We start from the raw sequence: 20,108 nt of genomic DNA, 5'->3' as shown, positions 1-20,108 counted from the left end.
GCATTGTCAGAAGATGGGAATTATGCCTTTCGGCAGGCTACACAAGTGTATGAATAATGAACATAATTTTTGGATCACTACTAAGGCAGTTAATGAAATGTTGGAAACAACAGACGGTTTGAAGCAAACAGCAGCCAGCACATTCAATTGAGTAAGTCGTTAGAGCTCAACAAACAATATAAATACTATTTGTTACAACCTGGTAGTTGTCTGAAAGTTAGTTGTCAATTTCCGCGTATAACTTAATTACTGCTCGTTTTCCGACACCGTCTATGGAAAACAAGTATATTATGAGTGTATACCGCTCTCCAAAAATAATAAAAACTGCTTTAGAATTGCTTTCCCTCTCAAGCTACAATGGATTAGGTTGCAAAGAGGATAACTTGAAAGGAGAATTTCATATATGGATTATGTCACAGACTGTATAGTTTTCTAACAATTCCTTCTGAAATTGAACAAGCCGTACAATGGAGCACGTAATACGAGTCGCAAATTTTGGTAACAATCTCACATTTCTCGTTGAAAATGTGTTCGATAAAATTCCGAAAACAAACCATTGGTTACACTACAGAATGCTGCAAACATTGCTTTCAGATATGATAGCGAATACTCCATGCAAATTTTAAATGAGATATGGTATTGCATCATTGATATTAATCAACGTAACACGTGCTGAATTGTCTGTACAGAAATGTCATCATTGTTATTGAGGTCTAGACGTATCTACGAACCTTTTAATCCTCAGAAGACATTGTGCTGACGGCGTCTCCTTCTGCCAATCTGTATTTGTAATAGGGTCCCAATCCGAACCTAATGAACTGACAGCAGTAACAGCAACAACTTTAATATTTTGTGGCTTTGCCATTTTTCGTTTATATGGTCACGCAATGACGAAAAGGCATAAAAATAAGCCCAAATTTGATGAAACTCTGCAGCAATTTTATCGAGATTGCGGCAACTGTCCAAACTTAACGCTGTGCACAGCACAGCAGACTGCAACACAAACAACTTGCGCTCGCCATCACGTCTGTGAAACAGATGACAGGAGGGGCAAGTTTCACGTAAACCACCAAAGAAGTTCCGTCAACACCAGCAGGCGCACAATGCAATCAGATCAGAGAAGTAATAGTGATAAAATGGCTAGTGCGGTAAATAGTGCGAATTCTTTACGCAGAATATTAGTGGGGATAAAAACTTTGGAAAATAGCGACACAGTTAAAATAGCCAGATTTGTAGACTGTCTTGTTAATTATTTCACGCCAAATAGTTTATCTGTAAATGTCGGCTGCAAACTGGAAGAAGACGTGCTGGTATTATATCCCGCAAGTCCGAATTTTGTGAACGTTAAACGAGAAAAATCATTGTCAGACGAAAAACTTTATTCTAGTGGAACAGCGGACTTCGGAAATGTGGTGTTGCAGGTAAAACAAAAGATAACGGCATTTTATATCAAATCCCTGCACTAAGCAACAAAACAATGTCAAATATTGTTGTAGCATTCCCCGACATGCCCAGTTATGTTATTGGAAGAAACGGAGGAGGCTGCTCTATCAATCCCGGAGAGCACCCTAAACCGTGGAGTTCATGTTGGAGTGGCTGTTGTCCTGGAATCTTCGGATTCACATATTCTTTTGACCCAAAGGTCGGGTCACATGCGGTCATTTCCAGGAGCCTGGGTACCACCCGGTGGAAATATTGGTAAGCTTTTGCTTTTACAGACGTATTGAGGGATGAAATACTTTTAAACATATGCAGTTGACGAATGTGTACATTTTTTTAATATATAAATTACTTCTAAATGCTTCTGAGACATGTCAGAAGGCTGGGTCAGTTGTAGACAACTTGTGAAGACCTTAAAGCCTCCTAACTCATTTGCGGCCACTTCCCAAATCGATTCAGTATGGAGTAGAAACAGGCAACAGTCAGTGGACACACATTTAAAAAAAAAAAAAAATACCGTACTTAGGTCAAATATGTGGATTTCATTAAATTATGGAAAGAGCTGGCAAATATTGCACATCATATCCTATGTTAAGATCATAACTAACTTTTGTCAGAGCAAATTCATAATAATCATTCAACAAAAAAATTCGCACGGAAATTGATGAATATTAAGTATCTGTATATTAAGGATGACTTCATATAATAATCATGTTATTATGTCCTCACTACACATGTACTACAATCTTTTTTGGACCTTTGCTTGGAATACACTAATCATGTCTGCCTAATCTGCCCAGAAAGAAAGAAAGGGGGAAGGTCTTTTGTTACGCTTTTGAAGCCAGTAAACTAAAAATATGACACTCTTTGATGTACACTGTATACCTAAGCAGTTGAGTACAAACTTACAGCCCAGCACTCCTATTCGCCCATGCCCCCTTTCCTGTGCCAAAATATCTCAAACAGTGTGCAACCTATACTTAAAGTCACTTGTGTTGTCAGCCTTGGAGAAGAAAATAAAAATGGGTCTTGCTTTATGACTGACTGAAGAAAATCTACAGCCTTTACAACAAATGTAAGTAGTCAGAATGAGTTACGAATAAGTAGGCCTACTCTTTTTTGAGTCATAATCTTGTGTGTAATATAGGAACAAATACACTTGCTAAAGGCATATTTGTCACATTTCCCTACCCAGAACTGTGACATCTGCAATTTTTTACTACTTGTGTACTTCTGTGTAGCAACTAATTGTGTTTCCAGCTGTGATGACATTTTACCTCCCACAGGGGTTGTTGGTCACTACTTCTTGTAAAAGAACAAGAAAGGAAATAGGAGAAATCCACTGAATTACAGACCCAGTTGACTATGTCAATTTGCAATAGGATTTTTGAACATGTGCTGTATTTGAACATTGTGAATTACCCAGAAGAAAACGATTTATTGACAAATAGCAGTGATTCAGAAAATATTGTTCTTTTGAGACACAACTGGCTCTCCATTCTCATGAAGTAATGAGTGCTATCAACAGGGGACATCAAATAGATTCCATATTTGTAGATTTCCAGAAGGCTTTTCATATTGTTCCTCGCAAGTGTCTTCAAATCACAGTGCATGCCTATGGGCTATCACCTTAGTTGTGGGAGCTCCTGTCAGAAGGGTCACAGTTTGTAGGAAACGATAGATAGTCATTGCGTAAAGCAGAAGTTATATCTGGCATTCCCCAAGGAAGTGTTATAGGTCCTCTGCTGTTCCTGATGAACATAAACGACATAGGAGACAATCTGAGCAACCCTCTCAGATTGTTTGCAGATGATACTGTCATTTACCACCTTGTGAAGTCCTCAGATGATGCAATGATGAAAACCAATTGCAAAATGATTTAGACAAGATATCCGTATTTTGCAAAAAAATGACAATTGGCTCTAAGTAACGAATAATGTGAAGTCACCCATATGAGTACTAAGAGATATCTGCTAAATTTTGATTATGTTAAATAAATCACACAAATCTAAAGGGTAACTTAAATTGGAATGATCACATAGATAATGCTGTGGGTAAAGCAAACAAAAGACAGTGATCTATTGGCAGAACACTTAGAAAGTGCATCATGTCTGCTAAAAACACTCTCTACACCACACTTGTCTGCTCGCTTTTGGAGTACTGTGTGTGGTGTGAAATCCGCATCTAATGGGACTGATGGAGGACGTCAAAAAGCTTCAAAGAAGAGCAGCCCACATTTTATTATCACAAAATAGGCGAGACAGCACCACGGGTACGATACGTGCATTGGGGTGGCAATCCATAAAACAGAGGCGTTTTTCGTTGCGGCAAGATCTCATGAAATTTCAGTTGACAACTATTCCTCCAACTACTAAAATACTGTATTGGCACCCACTAACATTGGGAGAAATGATCATGATAAAATCAGAGCTCACTCAGAAAAATTTATCTGCTCGTTTTTTCCAAGTGCCGTTCAAGAGCGGAACAGTAGAGAAACAGCCTCTGCCAGACTCTAAACTGTGAATTGCAGAGTAATAATGAAGATGTATTGTAAATGTTTGCAGATGCAGATGGCAGAAGATAATGGAACTCATCCTTTGCTCACAGAGTCTGGAGAGAGTTTGGTGGAAGGTGGGCTGCGTGAGCTGTATGAGGAAACCGGCCTCTGTCTGAACGCCGACCTTTGCCCAGAAAGCAGGCAGTCGCCATCAACTTCACAGGGACCCTCTGTGCGTGTGTTGTGCCTTTGGGAGTCTGTATTCCCCCCCTTCTTGCCGGCGGGCCCTCCGCGGTATCACCACGCAGTCGTGTACCTTCATGTCGTCATTTCGAAGAACAAGGATGAGCTTCAGAATGCAATAAAGGTATGCCTCTCGTCTTTCTGGTTTTGCCAACAGTACTTCCACAATGCCAACGTGCATGGATTCCGAAAACATCGATTATGTGCAACCCTACTCGCACTTTCCTCTTGTGACATACTGAAAGTTTTGGATCAAGGTAGTCAGGTACATGCAGCATTTGACTCAGTACCACACTTAAGGTTATTGTCAAAAGTACGATCATATGGGATATCGAGTGAAATTTGGAACTGGATTGAGGATTTTTAGGTACGGAGGACGCAGCCTGTAATCTTGGATAGAGAGTCACCGTCAGATGACTTCGGATGTGCACCAGGGAAGTGTCTCTGGATCCTTGCTGTTCGTGTTGTATATTAATGACGTTGCAGACAATATTAATAGCAACCTCAGGCTTTTTGCAGATGATGCAGTTCTCTACAATGAAATACTGTCTGAGAGAAGCTGCATAAATATTCAGGCACATTTCGATAAGATTTCAAAGTGGCAAAAATATCAGCAACTTGCTTTAAATGTTCAGAAATGTAAAACTGTGCGCTTCTTACAAGGAAAAAAAAAAGTGATATCCTGGGACTGTAATATCAGTGAGTCACTGTTGGAATCAGGCAACTCGTACAAATACCAGGGTGACATGCTTTGTAGGGATATGAAATAGAATGATCACATAGATTCATTCATGGGAAAGCAGGTAGTACACTTCAGTTTATTGGTACAATACTGGGGAAGTGCAGTCTGTCTACAAAAGAGACTACTTACAAATCACTTGTGTGACTAGTTCCAGAATATTGCTCAAGTGTGTACGACCTGTACCAGGAAGGACTAACAGGGGATATTTAACACATACAGAGAAGGTCAGCAAGAATGGTCAAAGATTTGTTTGATCCATGGAAGAGTGTCACAGAGATACTGAAGGAACTGAACTGGAAGACTCTTGAAAAGAGATGTAAACTATTCTGGGAAATTCTCCTGACAAAGTTCCAAAAAGTGGCTTTAAATGATGACTCTTGACAATATTCTACAACCCTGTATATATCGATCACATAGGGATTGCGAAAATAAGATTAGAATAATTATTGCACGCACAGAGGTATTCAAACAGACTTTCTTCTTGTGATCCATATGTGAATGGAACTGGAAGAAACCCGAACAACTGGTCCAATGGGATGTTCACTCTGCCACACACTTCACAGTGATTTGCAGAGTACGGATCTGGATGGAGATGTAGAACAGTATTATGTTGAGGGATGAGACGTACAAAGCTTAATGCAGAGAAGCGATAAGGCTTGTGGGATTGGCATTATGATACGTGTAAACTGCTTAAACAAATCTTTATTTGCACTGTGTATGATGTCGTGTACGAACAGTAAAAAATAAGAAAGTTAGCATACTTTACTTACTTTCGTTCTACAGTGGCAGACTTAAGTCCGTGGCAGAATAGTGGAAAAATGCAGTCAGTCAAAAAAGGAGATTGCTCACAAATCATTTCTCGACCAATCCTAGATTCTCTCTTAAGTGTGTGTGATTTATACCAGATAGGGTTACCTGGAGACACCGAGTATAAACAAAGAAAAGCTGCCGAATAGTCACATCTTTGTTTGAGACATGAGAGAGTCTTCAGGAATGTTGAAAAACATGAATTGGCAGACACTTGAAGATTATCCCATAAAAGACACATAGAAAGTTTCGAGGGGGCAATATTAATTGAAGAATCTAAAGATATTCATCCCCTTATGTATCGCTACTGTTAGGATCGTGAAAACAAGTATTAGACTAATTAACTGTGCATAGAAAGCATTTCTTTCTGTGCTCTGTGCACAGTTGGTACAAGGAAAAATCTGTAACACCTGGTATCGTTCTAAGCACCCTGACATACACTTCACAGTGATTTGCAGACTATATATTTATAGATACAGATAATTTTCAGAATATCTCATAAGCCAAGCCTAAGTTGTCCATGTACAAAAACTTGTAATACACATTATTTGTGGTGTGAACTCAAGAACACATTGTAGAGGCCTGTTCAAGGAAGTGAAAATACTAATTCCTGCTTTGTAATATTTTATTCCACAGGGAAATGTGTTATAAATAATACGCCACTTTCACATAAACAGCTCAGTTCATGGAATAAACACTAGGAAAAATCTTTATTAAGATTGAAAGTCGCTTTGGTCGAGAAAAATGTCCACAACCTGGCAGCAGCTATAAATTGTCGGGTTACTAATAAAGTTCAGTTAAAGGCACTTATGGCATTTGGGGCTCTACGGCTGTGTGCTGCTATTGGCGGTTCGTTTCCTGTGTTTTTTGACGTGAATGGTGTGGGGTTGAAGATTATAGATCTGGCTGTTATGGGTTGTAAAATAGGTTACTAATTTTTGCATGCATTTCGTGTACAATATGTTTCTCGGAATGTGACAGGATTTCTTTGGGTATATTTTTTGTATTTCACTGTCACAGTTTGGTTCTGTGATGCTGAAGCCAACACGCGTGAGTGGAAGAAAACACGTTGTGGTGATGGACTGACCTGTAGCGTAGTCCAATGATGGTTTCAAAGACTTTGTTAGGTATTTTCTAAATGTCCCAATTTCTGAGGTGGTTGTTATGCAGGAACCTATGACTACAGTTCAAATTTTCTGGAGTATTATGTTTTACACAACAACATTCTGCACAGTGTATTTCCATTTCGCTGTCACGTAATTTCGTACACTGCGCATCATGATGGCATTTATTGAGCATTATTTTCTCACTGGTTGTGCCATTGTGCCTAATCATTCACAATGCAAAGAGTTACCAACTACATCATTTATTGCAAAAGCCGCTGACACCATAAGTGGAGTTTTACCTAAAGTTCAGTTTATGAGCATCCCAAAGAATTTGTCAGTGCCCAAATGATTTATATACTTTTAGAAATCTCAAATAACATGTTTGAAATCTGAATTCTGCATATCTTAAGTGTCAGTAATGTGGTCAGTGTGAACAGTGGTTTTCTGTTTGGTGGTGTGTGACTGCAATAGACTAAGAACTTTTGCATGCACCTATGTTTATTGTACATTTACATGTTTTGTGACAAATTTATTACCTCCAAATGAAAACATTTAGGAATAGTTCACTATTTCACTTTGGACCGTGGGAAAAAAATTGTATATTTCTTTTTTCTTGCAAATGTGTATTATGTGTTCTTGTTTTATGACATGTTCTACATCCTGAATAATCTCCTCATTGCGTATTTATGGTACAGAAAGTATATCTAAACTAATCTGTGAATGAGACTGTAATGGACAGTAAGGAATTTCAAAGAAATTTGTGCAGCCTGCTGCATGTGTTTGCAGGCAGAATGGAAGTCAGTCACCTTTTGATTACTGCATCTTAGCTGCCAGCAATTTGCACAGAACAACCAGTTATGCCACTTAAGTAAAAATGGGGGATGGGAGGTAGTCCTCAGTTGACAGGTATGGCACAAGGAAAATGCAATCGCTCTCCAAAGGAGGTTGCATACAAAACATTCCGGCAGTGCATACTAGAATATCGCTCGAGGATATGGAACTTGTACCAAATAGCATAACGAGAGCTATTGAACATACACAAGGAAGGGCAATATGACTGGTGACAGGTCTGTTTGACCCACGGGAATGTGTCACAGGAAATGAAGCCCGAACCTGAACTGGCAGATGCTCACACGATAGGCACTGATGGTCCCGCGAAAGCCTATATTTAAAGTTTCGAAAAATAGTATTAATTAAATAATTTAGAGGTCTTCATCAACTCCCTTTATGACACGCCAGTGCAGACTGCAAAGATGAGATCAAAGTAATTACTGAACGAACAGAGGCATTTCATCAGTCCCAATTTCCAGTCTCTGTTCCAGAAAGGAACAGGAAGAAACCCTAAAAACTGATAGGCTACAGTGGGAAGGAACATCCACCCTGCAGAGTATTGCTGTAGATGTGGACTTCCAGTAGTTATCTATTCCTTCCTAAAGCCTGTCTTGGAAGTACAAATGATCAAAATGCAGCCATTAGCTGTATTTTGAATGTGACTTTCATTTTCGAAACAATTATAATCTTGGAAATGCAAGTTTTCTTGCTTGTAGATAATAGTAAAAAATGTCACTGAGAACATGTGACAACCACAGACATCACATTGATTTTCTTAAGACCCATTCTTCTTGCAGAGGAAATACTTGAAGGTTAATATTAAGCTACCATTGGTGTTTAACTATTCTTTCATTCACAGATAAAATCTGTAAATCCCATAACAAGTCAAGTTATACATTAACTGCCAGAAGCAGCCACTCTTGGCTGCTGTAAAGTACAGTGTAACATGAGGCACAGTGTAACATTTGGATTTGGGTATAAGTTTTCATGTTGGTAGCCTTGTTTAATCTTTTGTAATTGTCATTTGTTATCACCAGTGGCACGTGTAGTTTGGAAGTGATTAAAATTCATCTTTGCTGAACAGTGGGGAAAAAAAAGTGTGTTACGAAGTATGGAAACTAAATTTTTGTAACAATATTATGGAAAGGATAGTTGCTATTCACCATAAGAGATGCTGAGTCACCGATAGGCACAACAAAAAGACTGTCGGAAAGTGAGCTTTTGGCCAACAAGGCCTTCGTCGGAAATAAACCAACACCCTCACATGCAGGCGTGCGCGTGTGCCTGCCTGCCTGCCCGCCCGCCCGCACACACACACACACACACACACACACACACACACACACACACACACACACACACACACACACACACACACAGTCACTGATTCCTGAGGCTAGTATGCGAGCAGCAGCACATGATGGGGGTAAGCAGGAGAGTGGAGTAGGGAGGGGAGGGATAGCAGAGTAGGGGTGGGGGGTGGTAAAGTGCTGCTTGTGGGAGCACACAGGGATGAGATAGAAAAAGGTGGGGCAGCTAGGTGCAAACGACTGTGGGTTTGTTGGTGGAATAGGTGGCTGTGTGGTTCTGGAGTGGGAACAGTGAAGGGGCTAGTTGGGTAAGGACAATGACTGACAAAGGTTGAGGCCAGGTGGGTTACGGAAATATAGGATATATTGCAGGGAGAGTTCCCACCTGTGCAATTCAGAAAATCTGGTGTTGGTGGGAAGTATCCAGAGTGCACAGGCTGTAAAGCAATCATTCAAATGAAGAACGTCATATTGGGTGGTGTACTCAGCAGCAGCAGAATGGAGTGTGTGTGTGTGTGTGTGTGGGTGGGGGGGGGGGCGCAGGCGCGCGCGCACGCGAGCACGATGTACATGTTTCTGACAAAGGTTTTGTCGCACTGGACTCGCATTCGGGAGGACGACGGTTCATTCCCGTGTCTGGCCATCCTGATTTAGGTTTTCTGTGATTTCCCTAAATCGCTCCAGGCAAATGCCGGGATGGTTCCTTTCAAAGGGCATGGCCGACTTCCTTCCCTATCCTTCCCTAATCCGATGAGACCGATGACCTCGCTGTCTGGTCTCCTTCCCCGAAACAACAACAACAAAGGTCTTGTTGGCCGAAAGTTCACTTTCTGACAGTCTTTTTGTTGCGGCCTATTTGTGACCCAGAATCTCCACTATTTGGTGAGTAGTAACTATCCTTTTCATAATAGTGTTATATTCCATCCTGGATTTTCCGTTGTTTGAAATAAATTTTTATCATAATATAACGTTCTCTCTATCATGTATAGTCACAAACAAATGCTCTAATTTATGGCCATAATCACACACAAATTTATCATATTGCATTCTGAGAAAGCACCTTTTTTTGAAACTTGTGAAATTATATGACACTTCCCTATGGAGCATAGTTTAGCATTTTAATCTCAGACTGTTAAAATGATGTGAATAGTGCAACCCCTGTTCTTGGAGCTACTGACAATCATGAGGGTCATAGTGAGTCTTAGAAAGAACCGAAGGAGATGCACCATGTTAGAATTTAGTTGGTTGTGATACTTTTAGACGTTTTTCTAAAGTTGATGAAAGAATAAGCAACCATAAAAATAGAGGGAATGAGATACATTGAAGTAGATAATGCAGTTAAAAAAGCATTTGAAGATTGTTCAACACAGTGGAAGACAAAACAGGAAAATAAAATGCAATCCAACATGAGAAGTCTGTCTTCAAAAGAAGCTAACTTTTGTGGAGCCTTGTGATCCTTCAGAGTACTCAGACAATGAAGATGCTAAAGGTCAAAATGAGGGCAAGTAGATGATGATATGCCAGCCAAGACAATTATGTTTCATGGAGTTCCCAAGCAAGCACCCAGTTCACTATATTGGTAAACTGATCAGGAATAAGGATGGCAATGGAGACATTTCTCTGTAGGAGAGGTAAAAATCATAGTTGATACAACATGTGCCAGAAAAAAGTGTAGTAGGCCTATTTAAAAAAAAAGATTCTAAATATTAGTTTCAGCAAATTAATTGTAGTTTGTGTTGAGAAGCATTTGAAGAACCCAAGCTATACCAAGATGAACATAGTTCCTCATACTTACTACACTGTTCGCCAGTATGTATTAGGTGCCCTGACTCGCATTGTGGCATACTAATAATTTACTGTTGTATTTAATATTCTCAATAAATACATCAATTTCCAAGTCAGAATGAGTCTGTGAACTTTTGATGATTTGTTAAGGAATCTGAAAAAAAAGTCTTACAAATATATTTTTCAAAATTTATGACATAACTTCCCTGTTATGCTGTGCTCCAGCTTTCCCTTCTGACAACAAATTATGACTGGCACTAATCCTCTCATTGCTAATTATGGAATTATAGACACAGTGGAAAGAACTACTGCTCTTTCTCTTATACTACTGTATTTGTCTCTTCACATCTAATATTTCAAAGAAAGCATGTCAGGTATGTTTATATTGAGAAAGTGAACATTATGGACATTAGAGTTACTAAGCATAATTTTACAGTCCATAGTCCCAGTACTCTGATAAACTATTGGAGTGGCTGATAAGGTATTCATTTACATTGTTTTCAAATATGTAGGGATTTTCTATTTCCTGCCTGATGTGTATCAGCGATCTGTTAGTCTTTTGCCCCAGAGTATAAACTGTATTCCAAACCCTAGATATTAATTTATCAATATTCTTGTGTCATCAGCAAAACTTGCAGTTTTTTGAAGAGTCCTCCAACATCCCAGGGAAATCTATTATGGAGGTGAAGCATGGGAAGTCAGGGGACAGTGAGTGAGTGAGACACATGTACGGGACAATTGAACGTCGCTCTCCTGTATGTGTGGAAAAGTGGAAACTTAGGTATTCATAAGATCAGATAAAAAAAGCTTTGACCTTGTTTTTCTTCTGCTTATGAATACAGATTGTTATCAGGGAGCTGCACATATCTTGAATTGTTTTTTATCTACAGTGCTCATTCCGCATTACTATGTAAACTGATTATTTACACGTAGTAAACAGGTATGTATTTAAAATGATTTGGCACTATTGCAATGAGCTTTTAGAGATGGCCTCTTTTTATAAGGAGCTTGTATATTTCAAGATACTGCTTTGGCGATTGTTAATTAGAGATGTGATCTACCAAAACTACAGTTCATTAGATAAATGACTGTAAATGGTAGGATTTCCAGTAGTATTGCTAGGAAAAGAAACAAACGAATGTGTGTGAAGGAAACTGGGAGCCGACAACAGTCGAAAGAAACAGATTGCAGATGCCAGGCAGTTACCTTGGACCCCAGTCAACATAACCTCATTCAAACATGAGTCGATTTGTGACTGCATCATAAAGTTGTTCTTGATTGAAAATGTCAGTTTACAAGCCTAATTCTCGTCATTTGCAGGAGGTGTCACTGTTATGTTTCAGTATGAAGAAAACAGCGGCTGAGTCTAATCGAATGCTCTCACGTACATATGGTAAGGACACTATTAGAGAAAGACCGTCTCGTGAGTGGTTTCAATGCTTCAAGAATGGTGATTTTTAACATCCTGGACCAGCATAGTGGTGGGAGAGAGAATGTTTTTGAAGATGCAGAATTGGAGACATTGCTGAGTGAAAACTCGCATCAAACTCAAGAAGAATTGGCACGATTAGTTGGAGTTACTCAGTAATCCATTTCAAAACGTCTCAAGGTAATAGGTATGATTCAGAAAGGAGGAACTTGGGTCCTGTGTGAGCTGAAACCAAGAGACATTGAATGGCGTTTGTGAACAGTTGCATCAGAGTTAAAAACGGAAGGGATTTCTGGATCGCATTATGTCTGGGGACGAAAAATGGGTTAACTAGGATAACCCTAAATGCAAAAAAGCATGGGGATATCCCAGCCACGCTTCCATGTTGATGGCCAAACCGAATTTTCACAGCTCCAAGATCATGCTCTGCATTTGATGGGACCAGCTCAGCGTCGTGTACTATGAGGTGTTAAAACAAAGTGAAACAATCACAGATGCTCGTTATCGAACACAATTAATCCGTCTGAGCTGAGCATTACAAGATAAAACGGCCACAATACTGCGAGAGGCACGATAAAGTGATTTTGCAGAACGACAACACTTGACCTTGTGTACAGGGCTTAATCGCCACAGACTGTCCACACCATAGCAGTTTTGTTGCTGGTGTCTTCACGTTGCAAAAGAGGTCAAAAAGTGCTTGACAAAGTTAAAATTTGAAGTGATACCCCACCAACCGTATTCTCCAGACATTGTTCCCTCTATCACTTGTTTAGATCAATGGCTCATGGCCAGGCTGACCAAGACTTCTGATCTCATGAAGAAGGCACAAATTGGATCGATTCGTGGATCACTTTAAAAGATGAACAATTTTTTCGACGTGGGATTCGTACACTGCCCGAAAGATGGGAGGAAGTAGAGGCCAGTGATGGAAAACACTCTCAATGATAAACATGTAACCAGTTTGTTTCATTAAAGCCTCAAATGCTGGGGAAGAAAGGAGTAAGGCAAAGTTGTACATCTTTTATTATTTTGTTCCTAATAGAATGTTCAACATGATCAAAGGCAACTGTTTCCTATTTTTATTGACCAGTAAGGAAATTGTTTGCAAAACAACAGAAAAATGTTTTGTAGAAGCTTGATGAAGCGATGTTTGATACCAGAATGAGATTTTCACTCTGCAGCGGAGTGTGCGCTGATATGATTTAATCTGCCAGGAAGTTCGATGTTTGATACGTTTGTTGTGTTCTTTTCTTTCACAAAACTATCTTTTTCTATTGCTACATGATAAATCTGTATTTTAACAATGGAATGAAAGGTGGATTGCTACTTACCACAAAGATGATACAGTAAGTTGCAGACAGGCACTTTTAATTGTGCCTCTCTGCAACTTAATTTGTCAGTTTACAGGAAGTAGCAATCTATCTTCGCCTTACATTGTAATATTCTAACCTGGAGTTTCGACTGTCTAAATCTGTATTTTGATTTTTACTGCATCATCTATTTGTTTCCACAATACATATCAACAATTTGCAGTTTCAGTGTTGCTGTAGACATTGTTTATTTTTGAGTAACAGACAGGAGAATAACTGTATAGAACAGAAATGTTCTATAGGTTACACATACAGGGTTATTTTTTTTCCCACCATGTACAAACTCTGGGAACTTGATCGATGAGAGGATACGGAACAAATAAGGTCTAATGAACTTATGTCCGGAAATGCGTGGTTTCCATATTAGAGATCATATACTCAATCATATTTTGTTACAGAGACTGTGGTCTAATATGCGCTGTATCACGCAACCACAGTAGCAGTATGAGTAGTTTCTTCCTAGAGGGAGGTACTGTTCCTCATACATCATGCCTTAGTGCCCTCTCCTGCCATAGTAATTGGTAATGTGTCAGATTCACTTCGCTTGCTCACTCAACTTGTAGTGGGTGTGATACAGCATTGTACAGAACAGTTCCGTATTCGAATCGAGAGCTTGCTGACGTGGTGTCTACTTACAGAAAGGCAAATGGCAATAAGCGGCACTTAGCAAGGTTCTATCAGGAGACCTATCCCCACTGACCACAACCAGAGCATTCAATGTTTGCAACAGTGGTTTGCCATTTGTCTGAGACAGGGTCGTTTCAGGCAGTAAGAAAACATGAAGGACATACCCAAAATGTTCGGACACCAGACTTGGAGGAAAATATGATCAACAATGTGGAAGGCGACTGCCGTATTAATACCAGGCAGTTGACCCTGCAGAACAGGGTAAGCAAGACTACCGTGTAGAACATTCTCCGCGACAGTTGTTACTATTATTATCACTTATACTGTGTACAGGGCTTAATAGCCACAGACTTTCCACATCATAGCAGTTTTGTTACTGGTGTCGTCATCAGGCACCCTCGATTTCGTGATTTGTGTCATCCATCTTATTCACAGATGAGGCCACCTTTACGCCGCCGAGTGGTACCTTCAAAATTCAAAAGTCATCTGTAGGATCGGTGCAGCTGGAATGTATGGGGCAGGATAATTGCTGACTATAGTTTGGGACCAGTCTTCTTCCCACGTCGCCTAGCAGACCGTAACTGAGTGTTTCTTGTGGGTGACTTTGCCTGCTGGAAGAAATGCCCTTGATGATTCGAACGGTTATGTGGCTGCTACATGATGGTGCTCCAGCCCACTTCGCCATTAATGTCCTGACACATCTCACTCGTGTCTTCTGTGGTTGGTGGATCAGATGGGGGGGGGGGGGGGGGGGTGTTCACTTGCATGGCCAGCTCATTCACTGGATCTCAACCCATGCAATTTCTGGTTGTGGGGCTATCTCGAAAGCATCATGTATGCATCCCATTCCGGATGCAGACACGTGTGAGCATATTCATGCTGCCTTTGACACTTCTGATGCAGCCTGTCCGATGTGAACATGCGAGACAGAATATGTTATAGCATGTACTTGCATGCGTTAAGGCACGTGGAAACCATTTTCAACATATACTGTGACTGTGGCTGCGTGGTACACTGTGTATTAGACTGCAGTCTCTTTAACACTGTATGATTAAATACATGGTCTCTAGTATGGAAACCGTGCTCTTCCGCACATAAGTTCGTTATACCTTTTTTGTTCCGTATCCTCTCATCAGTCCCCAGAGTTTGTACATGGTGAAGGAAATCATCCTGTATTTGCTCACTCCTTCCAATTTCTAGGGGAATCTGTGGAGACACTGACTGCATACACAAACAAAGCAATCCAAATAAGGTAACACCGATAAGTATGCAATACACCTACCATACGGGTAACACAGTTATGTCTTGACCGACCAAGGGAACTAGGAAAACTAGTCTACGCCTACTTAAGAGAGCCTACGGTAGTTTTACAACTCTGTAAGTAACCATGTTTGAAGTGGAACCTGCAAGATGGGTGTATTCATTCAAGAGGCACACGAAGTACACTTGACTGTTACATTTGAGCTTTACACTAATGTAGTGATTCTTCAGTTTCTCCTAGCATATTTGTTGATTGAGCAGTCCACAAGAGTACTGCCAGTTCATAGTGTCCTAAGGACATAATATTTCAATGATTAGACATGTCACCATTCTCAGGTGTGCCGACGAACTGAGGTGAGGGTGTGTGGCCGACTAATATCCCCCGTCCCTGCGAGCCACTCCGTCCGTGTGTTAGCGTCAGCGGTCACAGAGGTGCTAGCGTCGGCATCTGTGTTAACGTTGATATAAGTTCTCTTTTCAGCCTACTTGCCAGACCATTTTATGTACTGAGAGTCTCGTTAATTAAACTCGGTGCTGGTTCCCAAGCCTTGCGTAAGACTATAGCTGCAGTCTGTTGATGAGATTGTCCTGGCCACAAATTTGTATGGCCTCCCTAATGACACTGTCCCAGTATTTAGAAGTCTGTGCCAAGATCCTGGTACATTTGTACTCCATCATGGGGTTCTTGGATAAACAGTGCTCTGCAACCCTTGACGCATTGGGATACATCAGTTGAGTGCATCTCTAATGTTCTCGCTGGCATCGTCTGTCCAATATGTCATCCCACATGGATATGGAATCTGGTATACACTGGCCTTCTGCAAACTGAGGTCATCTTCGACACTTTCCAATAAAGCTCATTTTTTATCAGGCAGGGAAAAGACAGTTTTGACTTGGTGCTTCTTCAATATGTGTCATTTTTCCTTATGGTGCGCTAATATACGGTATAGAGGCAGTGGCTGCCTCTTCGTCCGTGGCTTCTTCAGTCTCCACAGGCTGTACTGTTGTGATGGAGTGGAGAGCGCACCTAATCTGCAATCCTGGTTACGGTGAATGGCAGATGAGGCATGCTGAGCTCCCGAACTACCAGTTTATCGTGCCAAACTGCCACACTACTTCTGCGATCAGGCATGTCGCCCACAAACTGAGCTCTCGAGGGTGCGTGGCCAACTACTATCCCCTGCTGCCACAAACCACTCTGTCCACATGTTAAAGAATGCCAATCAAATGGAAGTACAAAGAGTGCTCTAAACTGAGACCAGTTCGGAAAAGGCCAATAAAAGATCGCAAATTACAACTGTGGCAAAATGAATGGGATACTTCAGGCACTGATAGAACATATGAATTTCTCCTTAACATCAGGAAGAGATTACAAATGAGATTTTTTAACTCATCGAGAGGACTGATACATTACCTGTATGGCTATGGCCCTTATGCCATGCATCTATATAAAATGAGAAGACAAGATACACCCGCGGCAGTGCGGGCACACCGAGACACACACATTGTGGGACTGCACGTACTACGTAGAAGCAGCTGTAATTGACATAAGGTATTAAGGATATGGGATTCCAAAGCAGCATTAAGGAGAGAGTCGACGTGGCAAATCTTTATCTATACTGCAGCCCCAGTATCAAGGAAGGCCAAGACATTCAGCCCCAAGTCACCGTGCTGCCTTCCAAGCTAGACGACATACTCTGCAGATGGAGAGAAGATCACAGGTTGAGGTGACCACTGAGTAAAATACTGTCCCAAGAATCTCCATTGCATTGGTGCAAGTGATCACGGAAGTGTGGAGTTCAAGAAGTAACAGTGATGGTCGGAATTACTCGCTACAGTGGAAATGCTGCTGACGTGCTGCCCAATGCCCAAGGAACCCAGCAGACTATGGCTGTTGACAGGAGTATGACGACGACAGATCTAGTAGTAGAAACGACCAATGCACCAAAGTAAGTGAGCGAACTCTGTAGTGTTTGTAGTAGTTTAGTAGCTGGGTAATTGGTTAAGTGTCAAAGTATTTTTGTAGCAGTAGTAATAGTTTTTTAATCTCATTTTTTAAATTATGTACCAGAAATAAATAATTAATACACAAGGCAAAAGTCCCGAGTTCGAGTCTCAGTCCAGCACACAGTTTTAATCTGCTGCCAGGAAGTTTCATAATTAATACACAACTTACAATTATCCAAGAAAATGTGGCTTGTACGGCCTATTTTAGCTTTTCAGTTAATAGGCTGTAATTATGATAAATAAATAAAAACTGCCAGTGCACCCCTGTACTGTTCGATCAACAGTTTAATCTAGTTTGTTGTTTTTCCCTGCACCATATTCATGAATGTAATTAAGAAGATTGTGTCACTATATTACCAAGTCGATACTGAATACAACTTCCCAGTGCATCAGTGACTACACAATACCATACGCTTAGCTGTCTTTAAACCTGTACACTGTATAAGTATGAGGAATGAATGTTTCTGTGGAGTAAGATCAGTCACTCTGACATGATTTTGTTTTTAAAATTAATTTCATCACCTTCAACCCCCTTCAGAGCGCTGGGTAATGGGTCAATATAATTCTGAAACTGTGTCACTCGACGGATATCATACACTTTTTTCCCTTAGTATTATAATTTTGAAACAAAGGAACAGCGTTGTGTCTGAACAACAGTCTATAAAGTATTGGAAAGAGAAAACAACATGCTTTTCGTGGTCAGCGCGATCAAGCCATTTAAATTCATTTATATTTGTTTTTGTATGGGGTCCCTGAAGCATCACGTTACTGCTTCAGCTTATGCTGTAGAGAAATAAATTGTGCAAATACGTAATGCTTTTTTACTAATTGTACTGAGTGTGAAGATAGTTCTCTGGTGCAGTGAATGGTTTGGGGTAGAGGCAGAGGTATTATTATGTGGGGTGTTTTTGTGCAACACTAAGCAGGGCACCATCACATCCTGTCTCACTGGTGTCTGGTTGTCCGCTCATGCTTGCTTACAGCACATACTTTGTTAGACAAAGCATTGCCCCCCCCGACTACAGTTAATACACACTACTTATTTGCTCCCTGTCCTTAGGTGATGAACATTGTAACGTAGTCAAGAAAAGGTATAAAAAACTGACTACATTGCATACATCCCTAAGATACAATTAGGTTTGTTATATGCAGCAGTAAGGTAAGCTGTTTAAACATATCTGTGCTGTATTTTCATACCAAAAAAGTCACAAATACTACCTCCATGTACATACTAGGCAATAAGCATACCTTTTTAAATGCACAGTTGTTAGTACAAAAATTAGTGTTCAACAACAACTGTGTGTGACTCAGTGGGCTAGTGCTGTTTTTCAGTTGGATGGCACTTAGGAACTTGGACGTTGCTATCATAGCAAAGTAATCCTGCAGCATTCCTGGACAATATCCACATCATTAAGAAGCGAAGACAGGGTAAAGCAAGTGTTCGCATACATTTATCTTAAAGATTTCATGAAGTGAAGTGACATAGTGTGAGGTTTTTTACAGCATCAGATTTTAACTTCACAGAAGTGCACTTTTTAAACAGAATCCCACTCCCCCTACTTTCCCCCAGTACAGTAACCCTTTTAGTTTTGTAAGGCTTATTTTCTCTTAATTGCCTCCTTTGAGTCTAACCCTTCACAGATGTTTAGATGAAGCAAAACTTTGTTAAAAAATTGTTTAGTCACATCCTTTTGTAACAGTTTCCTTTGTATTGCAGCTAGATCCAGATGAAGTACAGGCATGTGTCTGGCTGAACGAAGAGGACGTGAGGGCACTGGTATCCGACAACGCGACCAGTCGTACAGTCCTGCAGTGGAAAGCGGAGCCAGGCAGTGACATGACACCCAAGCTGACCGCCCTGTCATCGATGTTCCTGGCTCCGTGGCTTGACGAACCCCTAACCGGGGTGCAGGCGGCCCTCTATGGCTGGCTGCGTCTCAAAGACAGTTCGAGGGGAGGATGCGGAGGAGTGAAAGGCAGCTGCAATAAAAGCTTTGAAAGCTGTCGGATATAGCACACTAAAGTAGAGCCATAGCCCTGTATGTATATTGTGGGCCGTACAAATCTGTGATAGTTGGCACTCTGTAAGAAAATGCCTCACAATGTTTACAGTACTATTTTTTAATGGTAATGGTTTTGCAAAATATATTTAAAGACTTTTATTGCTCTTGTAAGAAGGTTGGTATTTGAGACATTGGTAACTTGCCATTTTTCTCACAACAGGAAGAAATAATAAACTATATATTTTGTGCAGGTAGGGCCCTGTAGATTGTATGCATTTGAAGAAAAAATCATAAGCTATTGCTAAAATAATTCTTTATGTACTACTGGTTTCAAGCTTCTGACCATTTTCAGGTATTTTATATAGGAATGGAGCTATATGGGGCACTTCAAGATCGGCAAAACTGTCCACCATATAGTGGAGAGGCTAAATCACAGATAGGCACAACAAACAAACGCTAACAAAGCATTCTTCCTAATTACACACACACACACACAAATGAAGATGATGATAACATTTGGTAAACCAGTGTTTAGCATTCTGATGATGACAGAAGAATCTGCTGAAACTAGTAAAGCAAAATAAATTTTCTAAATGTGCAACTGACTCAATTTCATTGTGAAATAAAGAATTTTTTCAGCAGCAGCCCACA

At 40.4% G+C, this 20,108-nt stretch overlaps 2 protein-coding genes across 2 annotated transcripts in view; one reads left to right on the top strand and one right to left on the bottom strand.

Annotated features, from left to right (window-relative positions):
- Positions 1-1,197, bottom strand: part of LOC126293370 (ubiquitin-conjugating enzyme E2 Z-like) — a 35,990-nt gene extending 34,793 nt beyond the window's left edge. The window contains exon 1 of the mRNA XM_049986572.1: positions 732-1,197. Within this exon, the coding sequence (XP_049842529.1) occupies positions 732-865 (134 nt within the window). The 5' untranslated portion in view covers positions 866-1,197. The remainder of the gene's footprint in view (positions 1-731) is intronic.
- Positions 888-19,616, top strand: LOC126293369 (nucleoside diphosphate-linked moiety X motif 17-like). The gene is made up of 4 exons (XM_049986571.1): positions 888-1,421; positions 1,497-1,698; positions 4,048-4,304; positions 19,172-19,616. Exons 1-4 carry the CDS (start codon positions 888-890, stop codon positions 19,466-19,468), a joined length of 1,290 nt encoding a protein of 429 aa, XP_049842528.1. The 3' UTR covers positions 19,469-19,616.
- The last annotated feature ends 492 nt before the right edge of the window (positions 19,617-20,108 follow it).

This window comes from Schistocerca gregaria, chromosome 10, assembly GCF_023897955.1.
Source record: "Schistocerca gregaria isolate iqSchGreg1 chromosome 10, iqSchGreg1.2, whole genome shotgun sequence".
NCBI lineage: Eukaryota > Metazoa > Arthropoda > Insecta > Orthoptera > Acrididae > Schistocerca > Schistocerca gregaria.
This window is presented reverse-complemented; position numbering and strand designations above follow the sequence as displayed.